The 18,229-nt window shown below is 36.7% G+C and overlaps 1 protein-coding gene across 1 annotated transcript in view; it reads left to right on the top strand.

Moving 5' to 3' along the window:
* The window catches only part of LOC139117689 (heat shock 70 kDa protein-like), a 29,325-nt gene extending 11,404 nt beyond the window's left edge, over positions 1-17,921 (top strand). Inside the window, 4 exon segments of the mRNA XM_070680935.1 lie at positions 16,851-16,885; positions 16,887-17,011; positions 17,219-17,451; positions 17,718-17,921. Coding sequence (XP_070537036.1) covers positions 16,851-16,885; positions 16,887-17,011; positions 17,219-17,451; positions 17,718-17,921 — 597 coding nt within the window.
* Positions 17,922-18,229: the final 308 nt, after the last annotated feature.

Here is an 18,229-nt window from a genome sequence, read left to right as displayed (position 1 = left end):
CCATAATTTGCACGGTGACACCCCCCCCCCCCGATTTTTATTGTTAATTTGGTAAGAGAATGGTCGAAAGTTTCATTAAGGTAAGTATGAGCAAAAGTTTGAGTCTTTAACTTTCGAGGCTCATACTTCATTCAGTGCATTCATGGGTTTGCTCCCAGTTATCTTTCAAATATGATCTCACTTTATGTTCCTGGTCTAGTCGTAACTTGAGGTCAGTTGATCAGTTAAGGTAGTACGCTATCTTTCTATATAGGAGAGCGCCCTCTTTTGTCCAGAAGATGTACATGTTCCTTTTAGACTACCTAACCTGGTGAGCGTGAATAACAGGACAAAATGGCAAAAAATCATGCTAGTGACCTCATAATATTTCTTTCAGAAGTTTTTATGAATCAAAACAACCCAAATTATATTTTTGCACAGAAAAATCGACAGTTATTTTTATTTTGAAAGATCAGTAGAGAATAATTAACAATTATAGCTCCAACATAAATCAGTAAGCTAGAGGGTCAAATCTCAGGTCTAACAAAATTCACCTTTTTTCGTCACTTTTTGCTGTTTAGTAAGAAAATTTGCGTGGTGACCCCAACTTTTTTTGCTTCCAAATCAAAGAACACTGTCTGTTTAATAGATATTGCTGTACTTTTTAACATTTTGAAAATTATTTTATGCATTTATATAAAGTTCATATTTTTAAAAAAGACTAATTTTACAGTTAAATGATAAATTTAGGGTCTAATATTTAATTTTTAAGACAAGACATCACAAATTTTAGTTGATTGTCCTAATTCAGCTGTCCTGGCAATGCAAAAATGTGGTATGCACATTTGGATCTGTTAATCGTTTGCGATAAAATAAAGATTCTGCTGGTAAGTGCAAATTTTGCAAAATAGGAGATTTAGTGGTTTTCTGTCAATTTTGGCATGTGTCTTTTCAAAAATTTTGCATGGGTACCCCATATTTTTTCATATCTTTGCAATTTACACATAAAGATTATTTCAGAAAAGTCAACTTCAAGAATGTCCCAACATTTTTTGGAATGGTAGCGTACCTCCTTAAGACTTTGTTCGATGGCTCGCGCAAAATGAAATATGGAGATTGGTCGTTTAGTGTAGCGGCTTCCGTACTCACAAACATCCTTTCATCTTCCGCGTTCTCCTAGCCTGTCAACTTTCAAAACCAATGTAAGAACTTTCTTCTTTAGATCTGCTTTTTAGCCCCAGCTTTTGATGTTTGCGGTTTGTTTCATCAAATTTTGTGATTTGTAAATTTTAGTCAGCGTCCTTGATCACATTACCGTGGATATTGACGCTTTATAAATTATCATTGTCATTGCTGTGAAGTTCTTCTTGATATATCCGTTCAGTCTCGATATGCACTCACAGAGTTAGCTGTAAGCTTAGGCCCTATAGGCCTACCAAGTTTCCGATAGTCGCACCGCTTATTTGGACATCACGAGAAATTCTGAGAAAAAATTCATTTCCGGTCGGAAACACTCATGAATACCGTACAACTGCACAATGATCATTTTTTGTTCTGTGTCTATAAATTTAGTGACTTACTACTTATCGAACTACGCTCCATGTCAGAATCGTAACTACGGAAAGCGAAGCGCCTATAGTCGCCAACATCGGGAGAGTGTAGACCACTATCCGGTTGTAAATTTTCGGTATAAATTTGCTAACCAGTTGTAATCCATACAAGTAAGTATTATTAAACATAAACGGTAAAAGAAAACTCTGAGAAATTCAATGCGTAACTGTTGAGCGAGAGAACTTCTGTGTGATTGTCGTGGGTTGTGTGTATTGTTTACGGTAGTCACGTAAGTGAGCGCCTGTTGATGCCCACTTGACCTTTGCCCCACCCCACAATGCACCGCGCCTCTGAGATTCCTGATTTTTTTCCAGAAAATCCCCATAGTTTAAGCTATAAAAACCCTCGGAAATAAACCTCGATCTTTTATTCAAATGTTACAAAACAGTGCGAAGCTGTGAAAGATATCAGGATTTGATTTCATTCATATGTTCTCGTCTCACGTCTGCATATGGCTTCCTTCGCATGGCTTCCAGTCACACATAGCCGGAGGATGAAATGTGCTGTGTCGAGCGAGCTTAGAGGATATACTGTGCAGTTATTGTGATTTTGCATATTCTAAAAAATGATTCAGGCTACACAGTGAAAATCCATTTCTGTTTTTTGATGACTGGTGGAAATGTGGGCTTATATAGCACAGTGGCAGTAAAGACATTGCATGCATGATAATTAAGGGACTGGTCAGTTTCTTCGGCCTAGGGGGCGGGGGGCCGGTGGATTCATGGGGGTCACCCTGTTTTTGATTTGGTGATAGGGGTCACCATGTTTTTGAAATGCCAAATAGGGGTCAGTGTGTTTTTGGATTTTGACACGGCCTATAATTGCGTAAAATGCATCACGTCAGCCACAAATTTCATATACATACATTCCAGCTTTTGGCCATACAAATTTTGACGTGGGCACTATACGGTCTAGGCCCCGAGAACCGTATAGTGCCCACGTCTATGAATATTCGGCGTGAACGAGGGCGATAAAACTACAAAGAATGTTTCAGATAAGGCTGACAGGAACGCAAACAAATTATCCCAAATTCTACACTAGGCTCTTCTAAGTATTTCTCTGCACTCCCACTTAGTCAGTGCACAACGACTGCATTTTCGGTAGTTCAGAACGGCGACACCAAATGATGTTTCCATTGTCCAATGAGTTGAAATGGATACTAGCGAACTATTAAAAGTGCATGTCATGTTGTAAAATAACAAAGTCACCATTTTTGGTTGAAAATGAAAAGAAATGCGTTGCGACACACGATAATTTCGAGTATTTAAGCCCCACAGTCCCTCAAACAACGGCCATAAGCTTACATGAACGCGCTCGCGTATGTCCGTACGCTCTAAGCTGACATTGTATGGTATGCATTACACGTCAGCGACGAGTGCTACGCTTGCGATCATGTCGATCGGTACGGCGGTATGACATGTATCAATGGTCCAGTTCAAGTGACTTGAATGACTACGTTGTTATGGACAAGGGTCCGGCATTCACAGGTGCAGAACATTTCGGCCAATGGGACATAACACTAAAACAAAAACTGACCAACTTTGCCTGTTTGTAAGCGCTAGCGTTCCCGGGGACAAGGATTCACTCCGCCCGTACCCCGGCCTGTACCTCAATCCCAGCTTTGTACTTAGCCGTTTTTTTTTTGTTTTTTTTTGTTATTTATTTTCTTTCTCGTAAAAGGTATACATGTCTGAAAACTACAACAATGTGACCAAAAAATCACATGACTTTAAGCAAGGTTTCAATTTTCTGAGCTTGAGCTCTTTGATACAACTCGTTTCTCATAACAATTACAGAAGGAAATGAATCTTCAAGATTACAGACATGGTATTTATGTATAGACCATTTGGCTATGATAATAGTAAGATTTACAATATTTTCCAATTTCTTTGATTTGAAATAATATCCTCTGATCACATCTACAAACTTTAACTCAATTTCATTTGTAACAACTTACTTATTACTTTCTCAGTAAACCTCCATATATTTTTTGCGACAATACATTCCCAAAATCTATGCTGGTAAGTGTCGTATACATGGCAACGTTTACATAAAGGAGAATCAATTTTCTTCCAGTGAAAAAGCTTAACACAATTTGGTAATCTACGGATAGTAAATTTCCAGTGAAAACTGTGAAGCTTAGTTTCTTGTGTAACCCTTTTGGCTAATAACCACACTTCCTTTTCCTGCAAATTGAAATTTACATTCTCTACTCCAACTTTCCATCGCATTTGGCTTTATCACAAAATCTTTAATTAACATTCTGTAAACCATTCTTGAAGAAATTTTTATACCGATGGTGTTACTGAAAGAGTCATAAGCAAAAATATTTAAATCACTCATTTCTACAGACACAAAAATTTTGTACATTGAATTCCACATAAGATGTCTATTACTTGTTTCAGTACTTTTCTGTATGACAGCAAACCAAACTTTAAGGCAATCTCTATAGAAAGGTGGCAACGCTCTTAAAATCTGAAAAGGTATATAATCTGGATCAACACTTGATCTGAGAATGCTATTTTCCGCATCTGTTTGTAACAAGTAAGAAAAATTGTTTTCATTTTGCGTTACTTTGATCAAAATATTTGCGAAACCAGGTAAATTTAGCAGCTAATGACAATTCATAAAAACTGGGTACATTTAAACCTCCCTGTTCTATCTGTGCCAATAGTACTCCTTTCTTGATTTTATACTTCTTACAGTCCAGAAATTCATAAATTAGTTTATCAACAGTTTTTACAATCTCTTCAGGTACACTTAAAATAGACGCTAAGTACAGTAAATTCGACAAACCTAAACTCTTAATAATTAGAACCTTTCCATGCGGGGTGAGATTTCGCATTTTCCATGAATTGAAAGTATTCTCGAGCTTTTTTATTTTTGGCTCCCAATTTAGTTGGTCACACTTTTGTTTGTTGTATCCAATATAAAGATCCAATACTTTAACAGGCTCTGATGTCCACTTTAAATTACCACATCTGGATTGTGAATCTCTTAAGCTGCCGATCCAAACGGCTTCGCTTTTTTCTTTGTTTATTTTCAACCCTGAGACACTCTGAAATTGATCCATTATTTCTAAAACTTTCATTACAGACCTTTCATTTTTAACGAAGATGGTTGTGTCGTCTGCTAGCTGGAGTGTGCTACTCGTGCCTCTTTTTGTTGATTCAGTGACGGAATGTCGATGCCTTCTATTTCAGGGCTTTGTCTGATTTTACACGCTAGTGTTTCTACACAAAGTATGAATAGTTGTGCGCTTAAAGGACATCCTTGTCGAACACCTCTATATAAGTTTACAAAATTTGTCATCCATCCATTATTTTTTACACTACTAGAAATACCATTGTACAGGACATTGAACCATTTTTGAAAGTTTTCTCCAAAATTAAAAATTTTCAATACCTCACGTATATAATCCCAGTCAACTGAATCGAAAGCCTTTTCAAAATCAATATATAAAACTGCTCCTGGTGAATTATTTTTCAGAGTATAATAATAAAGATCTTGAATCAAATTAGTACCTCCCCAGCTTGTCTTGCTTTCATATAACCAACTTGGTCACAGTCTATCACAGATGGTAACACATTATAATCTATTGGCTAAAAGTTGATTTAATATCTTATAGTCTATATTAAGGAGACTTACGGGACGCCAGTTTTTCAATAATTCTGGTTCACTCTTTTTATGTAGTAAAGTAATTACTCCTCTTTTCTGAGATATTGTGAGTGAACCTTCATGAAAACATTCAGTGTAGCATTCTACAAGTGGATTGCCAATGATTGGCCAACACTTCTTATAAAATTCCACCGTTAAGCCATCATAACCAGGTGACTTATTCGTTTTCATACCCTTCAGGGCGTTAACACATTCTGTTTCTGTAACCAATCTATCACATAACTGCTTTTGTTGTTCATTTAAAGTCGTTATATTAACATCATGTAAAAACATTTCTAACGAAATTGTTCTTCTTGTTTTGGAATATAAACTTTTGTAAAAACTTGTTATCTCACTTAAAATTCCCTTTTGACTTGTTGTATATTTACCATTTTGCATTTTTAGCCTTTGGTAGTGTTATTTTTTCCATTTCGTTTTTCTAAACCGAGAAAGTATTTTGTATTTTTTTCACCCTGTTCTATCCATCTGGCTCTAGAACGTACCTGTGAACCTTTAGCATTGTACATATGTTTCTCATCCAGATCGTGTCTTAACTTATCATATTCTTTACACAATTGATTACTCGGTGAAATACATAAAAGTTTGTCAATTACAACAAGTCTATCACTTATCTTTTTGAAAGCGCACTTATTTTGGAAAACAGTAAAAAATTGGCCGACTACTACTGTATTCCTTCACACTTGCTGCAGTTTTATCCCTCTTTTGAGGTCATTTGTAATTCTTATTTTGGAAAGCTTTTTTTGTACTGTACTCAATAGTAAATTTCTTAATTTCTAACTTACACATTTCCCATTTTATCTGTTTGGACTCAAGCGAGCTGTGTTTCCTTTAAAGTTTTCTAAAACAATTGCAAGTTTGTTTAAGTAAGTACAATCTTCAAGAAGGCTGTTATTAAATTTCCAATAACCTTTTCCCCTTTCAGAAGTGGTGATACTCAAGTTTAAGACTACGGCATGATGATCTGATTTTACAGAGGGCACAATTTATACGTCAATAATACTTGAGAGAAGTGTATTGCTGATAAGGTGATAATCTAGTCGACACTGAACAAACGGTTTTGTCCTTCGCCATGTGATACATTTTTCTCTTTTGTTGAAATACCTCCATGCATCTATAAAATTATTCCTCCACATCAACTTTTGAATGAAATTTCTCACGATCTGGTTTTCATCAGTGATCAGTGGTATACCTCCTTTGTCTTTATCAATACTAAGGTCAAAAGGCACATTGAAATCCCCTGACAAAATCACATCTTCTCCAAAGATTTCAAAATCAGTACAGATATCATTAACATACTTAAAAATGCACACTTTGCGGTTGGCAAATTTGGAGCGTAAATATTGATAAACCAACACACTTGTTCCTCTAAACTCAGTTGTACAGCAGCTAAACGACCATTCTCGTCTCTGTACTTTTTGTTTATACCAACATTTAAATTTTTCCGAGTAGAATTGCAACTCCTCTGCTGTGTCTGGAGCCATGGCTCCAAATGATAGAATTTCCCCATTCTTTTTCCCAAATTCTTTCATCCGAGTGAGAACTATATGTCTCCTGTAAAAATACGATATCAATTCCGTTTTCTTAGATCAATTGAAAATAGCTTTGCGCTTGATGGGATCACGTAGTCCCCTCACATTCAAAGTGACGATTTTAACAGAATTCAGGATGGTACAAATACAAAAATCCCGTACACTTTCTTTTAGAAAATCAAGTTCCTCTAGGTAGTATAAGTGTCACTCAGTCGGAACTGGCATATGAATTAGCCGAGTCGGGAGACCAGGCTTCGCATCTTCTCTTTTCACGTCCTCGCTCAACCGGAGACGGACGATCTAACATAGTTAGTTTTTGATTTTTTTCCGTGATATCCTGAAAAGTATTCTCTGCAGTAATTCCAGTTTCTGTCAACATTCCAACGACACAATAGCGCGAGATCGGAGACGTTCTAATGTCACGCCACGCACTCCCAATAGCGCATGCTCTGGGATTCGCGTCGCGTCTCTGAAGGGCGCGCGCGTGTTCCGACAGAGAAGAACGCGAATCACAGGGTCTCTGCCAGATTACACTGCCAGGGCGAAACATGCGAAATGCAGAAAAATGTTTATTCTGCAATGCCAATATGACGCTTACGAAGTAAGTCTGAATAAGTTTTAAATTATACAACAGAATGAATCCATTGTACATTGGTACATTGATACGTTTATGAAAGAATTAGTACAGGATACGTTATGTTAGAGTTGGGATGGGGGTGGGGAATATTCGTTCGGTGGTCTCAGCATAGCAATTTCACTGCAGAGAGAGAGAGAGAGAGAGAGAGAGAGAGAGAGAGAGAGATTGTTAATTTATATCGGAAATCTTTTTCATAGTCGTGACTTTTGATGGAAGAAAACTAAAAACAAAATTAAATTGAACCGATTGAACGTGTATCCGTAAAGTTCGCACAAAAGTTAAAAGTCTAGGCCTACTGGTATCGCGTAAACTGCTTAGTGTCACTTTTCCGACAAGCATTTAATTACCCCTTGGCTTAATGATATCCCCCTCTCTCCGTACAGTATAATGCATAATTCTGCGCTGCACGTAAAACAATTGGAAGTCACCCCTATTGACAAAATTAAAATATACAACACTTCTTTTTCAGAATTCCTACACAGCTTCAATGAACTGTTATTAGATTTCTATATAATACTTATAGGCCCTAAACTTGTAATAATAATAATAATTAATATAAGTATTATATAGAAATAATAACGCGAATAATAATAGGTTCAATTTCCGTGAAAATTTCACCATAAGGGTATTTTGGGTCGAAAAGACCAAATATGATATCGATTTCACTGCCCCATGTTTCCATGGTAACCATTTTAGGGGTTGAAAATATCAATTTTTCTAATATCCCATGAAAAGTTTCTTTGATTGATATGAAAATTATCTAGTGAGGGAGTTCGGGTCAGAGAACACAAAAGCCAGACTTATTTTAATGTTTCAAGTTGCCATGGTAACTATTTTGGCATTGAAAATTTTCCTTTTTCCCTTATTTCACTAAAAAATGTACTCGGACATAAATCCCGGTATTTTGGGAATAACCTCATTATTATACACCTTTTTAAATCCAATTTCACCTCGAAAAAATCAAAATTAAAGCTTTTTGGGGGATGACCATCCCGCACTGCACTGAGCGATCGCGAGCAAACTGAGAATGCGTTAAGCGCGTCTGCTAAGCGCACAGAACGAAATTTCAAACCCGCGCAGTGCAGTGTACGTGTGAGAAATTGTAGGCCGGCAGCATAATTTCACCCGAATTCACAGGCTTTTGATTCACCACTACTAACGTTGTGAAGTACCCAATGTTTAGAAGTATTTCCCCGCATTGACGTAATGGTGTTTTGAGGTCAAAGGTCAAATAGCGTCCAATAACACCAAAAGTTATTGTACCCTGCGGCAAAGTTATTGGCTCTGCGTCCTCTGATACCGAAATTTACTGTACGAAGAAAACTCCAAAGATTGCAGACGCAGGTGTATAATAATAAAGATAATGTATATTGGGGCCATTCTGGTCAAAATTATGTTTTCCGTTAATTTTAGTGTGTTAGAGTTAATTTTATATAGACCAGAAATAATTTTTCATTTTTAATTTTGTTTCATGCAGTCATCTCAAATAAGTGTTATGTAGTATAATACTAACTTCGCATTCATCAAATTAAGTTTATGCCTTCAAATTAATTTTTTGTGATAAAATTAATTCTACTAGTATCTCAAATTAATTTTGTGAACCAATTCCCCTTAGCACCCAAGATTCACTGGTACTTATTTATTTTATGGATTGACAATTAATAATTTCTTTGTCTCATTCCAGGAAGAATAATGAAGACAAATTATGACCATGTAGTGGTGCATTATTTTAGTGTGACCTGGCGTGACCCAATAGACTCTACGACTAGCTAGATCACTTTCCATGGTAGCAACAGCTTAATTTGAACATGGTACCTATATACCTTTAAACACTTTTTAAAAACCCAGCAGGCCAAGACAAGGGGGAAATATTACAAGATACCACGTTTAATACTGCCCTACTTGACATGGTATAGGGCTCTCACTTGTGCGAACGTCGTAGGAAACACTTATTGCAACAATTTACCCTAAATATAAAGAATCGGCTGTCAATTAAACTGCGGTTGCTAACCAACCGGAGGTAAACAGTGAGACTAAACGCGCCCAGAAATACGAGCGCAATAGACTAATCGTTTTGGCGCGTGCCAACTCAAAATTATAGAAAACGGCAAAGACTAGTCGTTTTGGCGTGTGCCGGCTAATCGGCTAACAAAAAACAGGAAACCGCAAAACCGCAAAAAGTGATAAAGAAATGTAAATAGCTATGGAATAGTTTCCATAAAAATCTCTACATATGTATATCAACCTGAGGAATAATATTTTGACCTGTAGCACGATGCTCAATGGAAGAGCCAGTATTATTGTGAAGGGCGTTAGTTATATCAAACTACTGACGTGCTACAAAAAAAATTAATCTTTCCACCTTTCAGCTTGGTGAAAAACGCATTTATTGATTCGCCAAAGGCCTGTGGATTCGCTTATTTTTGCACAAGTTCTACATGGACATAGGAAAAAGTTCGACTCACCCTCTGGATTGTTGAGCATACAACTGACTGTTTCAGTGAATCCAACATGATGAGAGTTCTCGAATCCAAAACTGTACTGTAGCCGTGCTCGAATACAAATGTCGTCCCATTAAATTACGTCATTGTTATACAAGAGTTAGCATTCCAAAGTCTGTCACCCTGTTTTTTTTCAAAGTTTTGAGTAGAGGGCGGCATTTCCATCTATTCAGATTGAACGACGTGAAACGCAAACATTTCCATCGCATATGTTCCGGCAATATGTACAGTAGAAATACTGTTTACGCTGCAGTTACGTAAGCTTATAAGCTTATACTCCACAAAATGGCCACAGGTGACGTGAAGTTTCTAAAAGGATTTCCTAAACGTCCTACTTGGTACCTTAGACACTCACATGTGATATCCTGAAAAGTATTCTCTGCAGTAATTCCAGTTTCTGTTGACATTCCATCATTTTTAAAGCTAACGACACGATAGCACGAGATCGGAGACGTTCTACTGTCACGCCACGCACTCTCAATTGCGCATGCTCTGGGAATCGCGTCGCGCCTCTGAAGGGCGCGCGCGTGTTCCAACAGAGAAGAACGCGAATCGCAGGGTCTCTGCCACTCTCGGAACCAGAGTTCTTATCGCGCGTACGCCAAATATCGCCGAATCGAACACATCAGGAATTGTGGGTAATACGCGATAAGATGACTCTGCCTGGAGATTGGGTCTCTGCCAGACTACACTGGTTAGATTTATATTTGAACTTTTAATGTTACCCCTAATGTATGGAAAATATTCGTTCGATGGTCGCAGCATAGCAATTTCACTGCAGAGAGAGAGAGAGAGAGAGAGAGAGAGAGACAGAGACAGAGACAGAGACAGAGACAGACTGACAGACAGACAGTTAATTTATATTGGAAATCTTTTTCATAGGAGAGAGAGAGAGAGTTAATTTATATTGGAAATCTTTTTCATAGTCGTGACTTTTGATGGAAGAAAATTGCGCTGCACGTACATCAATGGGAAGTCACCCTATTGACGAAATTAAAATATACAACACCTCTTTATCAGAATTCCCACACAGCCTCAATGAACTATTATTAGATTTCTATATAATACTTATAGCCCCTAAACTTGTAATAATATAATAATAATAATAATAATAATAATAATAATAATGACAATTATAAAATATTTAGTACCCAAAAACAACACAAGCCCTGTGATATCGACCAATCCAGATTTTCTCCTGAATTTCGTGAAAGACTTTTAGTGGAAACAATTTGTTTTTAATCAAAGTAAAAAGATGTAAGTGCATGCATTAAAATAATTCAGTCATAGTTCAGTCACTTGAACAATATGCCTAGTATTTCATCACCAAATTACCTGTACTAGGTTTTGGATATCCCTGACTAACAATTTGTCAATATCCGTACTTCTTTTTATTTCTTGGAAAGGTGGTAAAAGGCACATTGTGTGTGCTCATATATGCGTATGTGCGTCGCGAGAGAAACACTATTGATAATACTGAGAACAGATGTCGTCTGATACGTACTTATTGAAATAGGTACTAGAGTTACAAATATTCTTTATTATTTTGCAGAAAGAAGCCTCTTGTGTCGATGAAAAGTTTCATTATGTGGCGACACAGATCTAGACTAATCATATCATCATTTTACCAGCAAATTCAAAAGAAGTGACTCCGTTAAGGGTTGATGACAATAGTGATGAGCCTCCCCTCCCCTATAAAAAGAAGAAAGTAGACTTGCCATCCACTCTTAATACGCCAACAGGTCCTCGTAGTCAGGTGGCTTAACAATACTATCGTTACACGGATGACAAAAGTGCCAAATTTGCTACAGATGTTCGCATATATGTGTAAATCAATATTAGCTATTGCTCCAAACATTTGGGCCGCCGGAAAGGCTCGATGACGTCATAAATTCAAAATGGCCGCCATTATAACGCTTAAAAATGGTAAAATACGTCTAATTCAGTCAGTTTTCAATATTTTTTGAATAAACCGACACAAACATCCCAAATTACAAATGCAACATAAAATTGATGCAAATCAATTATTATGATGACGTCATAAAGCCAAAATGGCTGACCAAATTCAAAATATCCCCCATATTATCGTCTGATAATGTTCAAATACTGTTAATTAAGCCTGTTTCCAGCATTTATCACCTGTACTGAAATTAACACCCCAAATTACAGACAAAACATATAATTGATACAAATTCATTATTGTGATGACGTCATAAACCAAAATGGCGACCGAAAATTACAAAATGACCTATTATGAAGTTCACTGTGCTTAGTACAATAGCCAATTTATGTGACAAAATAATAGTTTAAAGGTAATGTACAATTTGTCTTGATGATCCATAAACTCAAAATAAATGATAAATGTACAAAAACTTAGCCAATAAGCTCAACACAAATTACAAACTATTATGAAATTATTTATTTTTAACAATGACCTCTTTCTGAAAAACTGAACCAATATAAAGGAAATAAAGGCATCTTTACCCATCGGTTCTACCTTTGAAAGTGTTACGTTATAGTGAGTAGATCAATAGTGATGTGATTTCATGATAACGAAAAACATGGCGTGTAACCGGTGAATAAATCATGCCTTGACCCTGGTCATGTGACATTGGTCCCTGAAAAAAGGTTTCATGTTTGTGATTTTGGTCTTTTGCTTCCTTTGATCCAGAAGCCTTTTTCGTTTGAATTTTCTTGGATTTTTATTTTCCGATGTGTGGTGACATAGTTTTGTGCTACAGAAGTTCTCTTTTTGGAGGATGTGCCGGCCTGAAAAGATCGTTTGGTCAGGGTTTTATGAACAAAGAGAAGACTATTTTTTGTGTTATGAATCTAGCTTAGCTTACTTTTTTGCAGCTTTCGTGAATCTTATGAAAAGCGTCTTTGCCTTTCGTTGTTCACTTACCAGACTGGTCAGGAATTCAAAGATGAAGGAAACTGAAAAAAATATGGCCAGACGAGTTTTGCTGTTTGGAAACCCAAAACATAAAAACATAAAAAACACCAGGAAGAACATAAGCAGAAATGGAAGGTTAAACAAAGATAAGAACTCAGACAGATTCTCAGATTCATCACCAATTTTGCAAATCAAACCTTAATCAAAGCATTAAGTAAAGGCTTGAATTTATTCCCCCTCCGGAGTGCCTATACAGAAAAATTGTCGTATGAGATATCAACAAATTTATTCGCATCATGAGATTGTGCGATATCGTGAGAAACAATCAATCAATCAATCAATCAGGCATCTGTTCTAAGATAAGTCCATGTTCGACACTACTAACCGCGGAAAACCTAAAAATTGTAAAACTGTCTCGAAGCAACTTAGATCGATGGAGGAAATTCCATCCGCAACCCACATCAGAAAGAACATGACTCTGGCAGAAAAGACTGCCCTGAACAATCTGTCTAAAAACAATAAAATCTCAATGAAACCCATCAACAAAGGATGTGGCATAGCAATTGTGAATAAGATACATGACATTAAAGAAAGTTATAGAACGCTGCGAAATGTTCACTATTACACTTGGCGACATTGACTATACAGTGGATATCGTATACGAAATCATTTATCTGCGACAACAAGATCATTGACGAGGTGATTTACAGTTTCCCCATTCCCATAAGTAGAATAATTTGTACACCACGATGGTATCTCCTGCCAAAAATACACAAAATCAAAGCAGAAGAAACAATCATCATCCAACGTCACGGTCTCAATAGAAATGGCTGCTCGAGCCCAATAAAACAAATGTCGGAATTTCTAGACCTTGTCATAAAACAAATCGTCCAAAACGACTTATATATGCCAGGGGCACAAAAAACTTTATTCTCCATTTAGAACCAATTAAAAAAACAAGCAAACTCTATTCTGGTAACATTAGACGGGACATCAATGTAGAAAAACATGCCAAAAATGAAGCCATAAATGCATCGATCGTAGCGTTGGACTCTGAAACAGTACCTGCCAACTGATATGATACAAAAACCCACCATCAATGTACATGGAAGCCTTACTGTAGGCCAAAGTAATTAAATTCTTTGTTTTGCGTCCCCACCCGCTTAGGTTTTTAAGGTTTTCATGAAAAATACACACAGTGTATTTGAATAGGAAATTTTAGGGCATGACCGCTTAGCTTTTCTGAACAAAAGTTTTGTTTACAATTCTCTATTTGCTGCAATCAAATTACATTGTGTTAATTTTCTTGTGTGTGTTTTTCAGCCGCGCAGACGCGTACCTTTTCCCATTTTGAGTTGACGCAAAACAAAGAATTTAATTACTTTGGCCTTATTCTGAAACGCAAATATTTTAATTCAACAGAGAAAAATACCAACAAATCTATGGATGCAGTATGGGCTTACCAGAAATAGCTGATATCACATACCATGAAACGGAGAAAGTTATATTTAATCCCAAATCCGGTCAAATATTCATATGAAAATTTCAAAGGTGACATGTTCATGGTTTACACAGGAATCGAACATCAATTCAGAACATTTGTCGAGGAGTGCAACACCCTGTACTCTACGTTCAACTTGGGAATTCATAATTGAACATTCTATCGACAAAATCTCATACCTTGACGCAATCGAGAGAGATGGCTCGATTTTAAAACCCACACAAAACCATCTGACGATAGTTATCTGCCACCGACTTTCAAATGCTTCATTGAAGGTGAATTACTCAGATATGTACATGCAACAACAATATGGACTTCATAAAAAGGTCAATTTCTCAACGCAAAATCTTCAACAAAGAGATTACAAAAAGGAAGACATAGCTTGTATAAAAAAAGGATGTAACAAAACGTCAGCCATCCTTCATCACAACAAAAGTAAGAGTAATGATGTAACAAAATACTTATCAGCACAACCTCACAAAACCAGCCTAATCAAACAATGTGATGAGAATCTGGAAAATCAGGAAGGACGAGTAAACGGTTTTCCAGAAAACCTATAATAACGTGTAAAAGGAAGAAAAACATACAATATATCCTTCTTCAAGCACAATTCAAACACAAGGAGAGTACAAATGACTGGTCTGAGCAACAATTCAGGCAAAAATCTTACCAAAACATAATGATTTTAGTATCTCTCTTTGATGAACAATGGCTACCATTAAACTGAGCATGTGGGAATACAAAACCATTCAAGTGACTGAAGAAGGGACCCCACTTTGGCCCGAAACGCCGCTAGGAGGAATAACCAACATAAAACCTTATTTCCGGGACCAAGGTCACATTACGAGGGTCAAAGCACTATCGATTCACTGGTTTCTCACCATTTTCCCTTATCACCAAACCACATTGATCTACTCACTATACCGTATCACAAGCAAAGGTAGAACCAGTGTGTGAAGTTGCCTTCATTTCCTTTATATCGATTCGATTTTTCAAACACAAACCATTTTTAATAATCAATAATCTCATAAGAGTTTTTTACTTGTGTTGAACTTATTGGCTAAGTTTTGATACATTTATCTTTTATTTTAAGTTTATGGAATATTAATACAAATTATACATTACCTTTATACTATCATTTTGTCACGTAAATGGGCTATTGTACCAAGCATAGTAAACTTCTTAATCGTCCATTTTGTAACTTTCGGTTGCCATTTTGGTTTTATGACGTCATCTTAATAATAAATTTGCATCAATTTTCTGTTTAGTCTGTAATTTGGGGTTTTAATTTCAGTTCAGCTAATAAAATGCTGAAAACAGGCTTCATTAACAGTGTTTTAACATTTTTAGACAATGTTACGGCGGACATTTTTAATTTGGTCGGCCATTTTGGCTTTATGACGTCATCATGATAATTAATTTGCGTCATTTCGATGTTTTATCTATAATTGAGAATGTTTGAGTCAGTTTATTTGCAAGAATAGTGAAAACTGGCTGAATAAACTGTATTTTACCATTTTTAAGCAATATAATGGCAGCCATTTTGAATTTATGACGTCATCGAGCCTTTCCAGTGGCCCAAATTTTTGGAGCAATAGCTTATTTTGATCTACACACATATGTTAACTCTGTAGAAAATTTGGCACTTTTGTCGTCCGTGTAACGATCTTGCTGTTTTTTGTTGCTAAGCCACCTGACTATCGCCCTAGGGTGCCACGGCCTCTCTGTCAATCAACACCAGGAAGCCATAGAAGTGCTATTTTCAACAGAATTGAAATTCGACGGATTAGGAGACTAGTTTTAGACGAGATCATGACTATGTACTTGACATAGAAACAGACACTGGCGATTCAGAGACTGAAAATGATGATTGTTCAACCCTTGTTGATGAGCGGAAATTCATTATATTTCAAAGTGCTCTAGATAATTTATGCAATCAGCTGCTCTATACCGAATGTAATTCACCCGTTGATGACAAAAAAGAAATGTACAACAGGTACTAGCTAATCGTCACCTTGCGTGTAAGATGAATCACCACTTTTTGCATGTTTTCCTAGAAATATCTTTCTGCGGGAATTATTTCTTTGCACAAAAAATCGTGAAATTGCAATTCATGGCTTATAAATGAAGAGTAGCGAGTCCGTTGTGGTATGGATATGGGAGATATGTAAATATTAATTCTCACAGGGTAAGACACAACAAGGTGTGACGCATCTTGAATTTTAAAGCGTCCCAGGAAAGCCTGTAAAACTGATAATCCCCCACCATTATCAAAACTGACTAGTCATGACCATGATTTGTTAAAGGTACGTAAAATTATATCTGGAAAACGGTATTTTTGACCTTCAAAGTCGTCGAAAATCGCTGACGTCCTATAATTTCGGTGATGTTGATGTATGAACTCTCTGTTAAACTGATGTCTTGAGAACATGCTATTGTGGAAATGACGTTCAAGTTAGCAAGATTGAGTTCTTTAGCGACAACTTATTGCATAAACCTTGTTTCTTATTCCTAACAGTATTTTTTGGGAAAATCTGAACTGACTGATATCCCTCAGCCCTGGTGGTGTGCCGCAGATCGAAGTAACATTTGACGTAGATGCCAACGGTATCCTGAATGTGTCTGCTGTAGACAAGAGCACCGATAAAGCAAATAAGATCACCATCACGTATGACAAAGGTGAGTATTCGTGAGACTTTGTGCAGTCTGCTTTGGTTGAAGCTTCAACTGTGATCATTGAATTCTCTATAAAAAAAATATTTTCTTTAAGCTGTTTTTCTGTTGTTGTCAATTATAGCATATAGTATGTTTTGATCAAACAAAGGGCATAGCAACATAGAAATTGTGAAATATAAATAATTTTAATTACACTGCTATTGTTTACAGGACGTTTGTCAAAGGAAGAGATTGAACGTTTGGTGCACGATTTCGAGAAGTACAAGAATGAAGATGAAGCTCCAAGGGGGAGAATTTCGGCCAAGAACAATCTGGAGAGCTATTGTTTCAAAATGAAGAACACTGTTGAAGATGAGAAGCTGAAAGACAAGATCAGCGAAGAGGATAAGACAAAGATAATTGAAAAGTGTCAAGAAGTCATCACTTGGCTGGACAGCAACCAGGTATGTGAATTTTCACAGGTCACGTTATAATCTAAGGTGCATAGTAACAGCATAGGGAGCGCAGATATTGTCACCGGACTAAGCTTCATTACAGCTTAAGGAAACAATGAATTCATTACGTGTACACAGAGTCAGTATGACCCCACTGACACTATGGCGAGATGATCGACCAAATTTGTTGTGACATTAATGTCTGGAAAAGACTTTATTAAGGAAATTACGTATATTTAGGACAAATAACAAGCGTTTCAAATTCCGTCCCACAGACTGCAGAAAAGGATGAATATGAAGATAGGCTAAAAGAAATAGAAGGCATATGCAAACCCATCATCACTAAGCTATACCAGGCTACAGGTGGCCAGGGAATGCCAGGTGGTATGCCAGGAGGTATGCCTGGAGATTTCAGTGGCGCTAACGCTGGTGCAAACGAAGGTGGCAGTGCCGGCCCAACAATTGAAGAAGTTGACTAAAACTTGAAAAATACATCCTCTGATATCCGAGAGATGTCAATTTCCAGCTCACAATAGTAGTAACGTAATTCAAATGGAGCCTTATATCACGAGATTATATAATTAAAAATTTACAAAAGAAAATAGAAAATCACCATATTTGCTTTGTTTTGGTTTTACAAAAACATCAAAATGTGACCTTGTCATTTCAAGCTATACTTCCATGGTACACAGAAACACAAACTGAAGCCTGCAGTGATGCTATTAAATTGTAACCCATGCATTTATACTTAAGAATATTCAGTGGCTGCAAGTTGTGAAAAATGTTT

This window comes from Ptychodera flava, chromosome 18 (genome assembly GCF_041260155.1).
Source record: "Ptychodera flava strain L36383 chromosome 18, AS_Pfla_20210202, whole genome shotgun sequence".
NCBI lineage: Eukaryota > Metazoa > Hemichordata > Enteropneusta > Ptychoderidae > Ptychodera > Ptychodera flava.
This window is presented reverse-complemented; position numbering and strand designations above follow the sequence as displayed.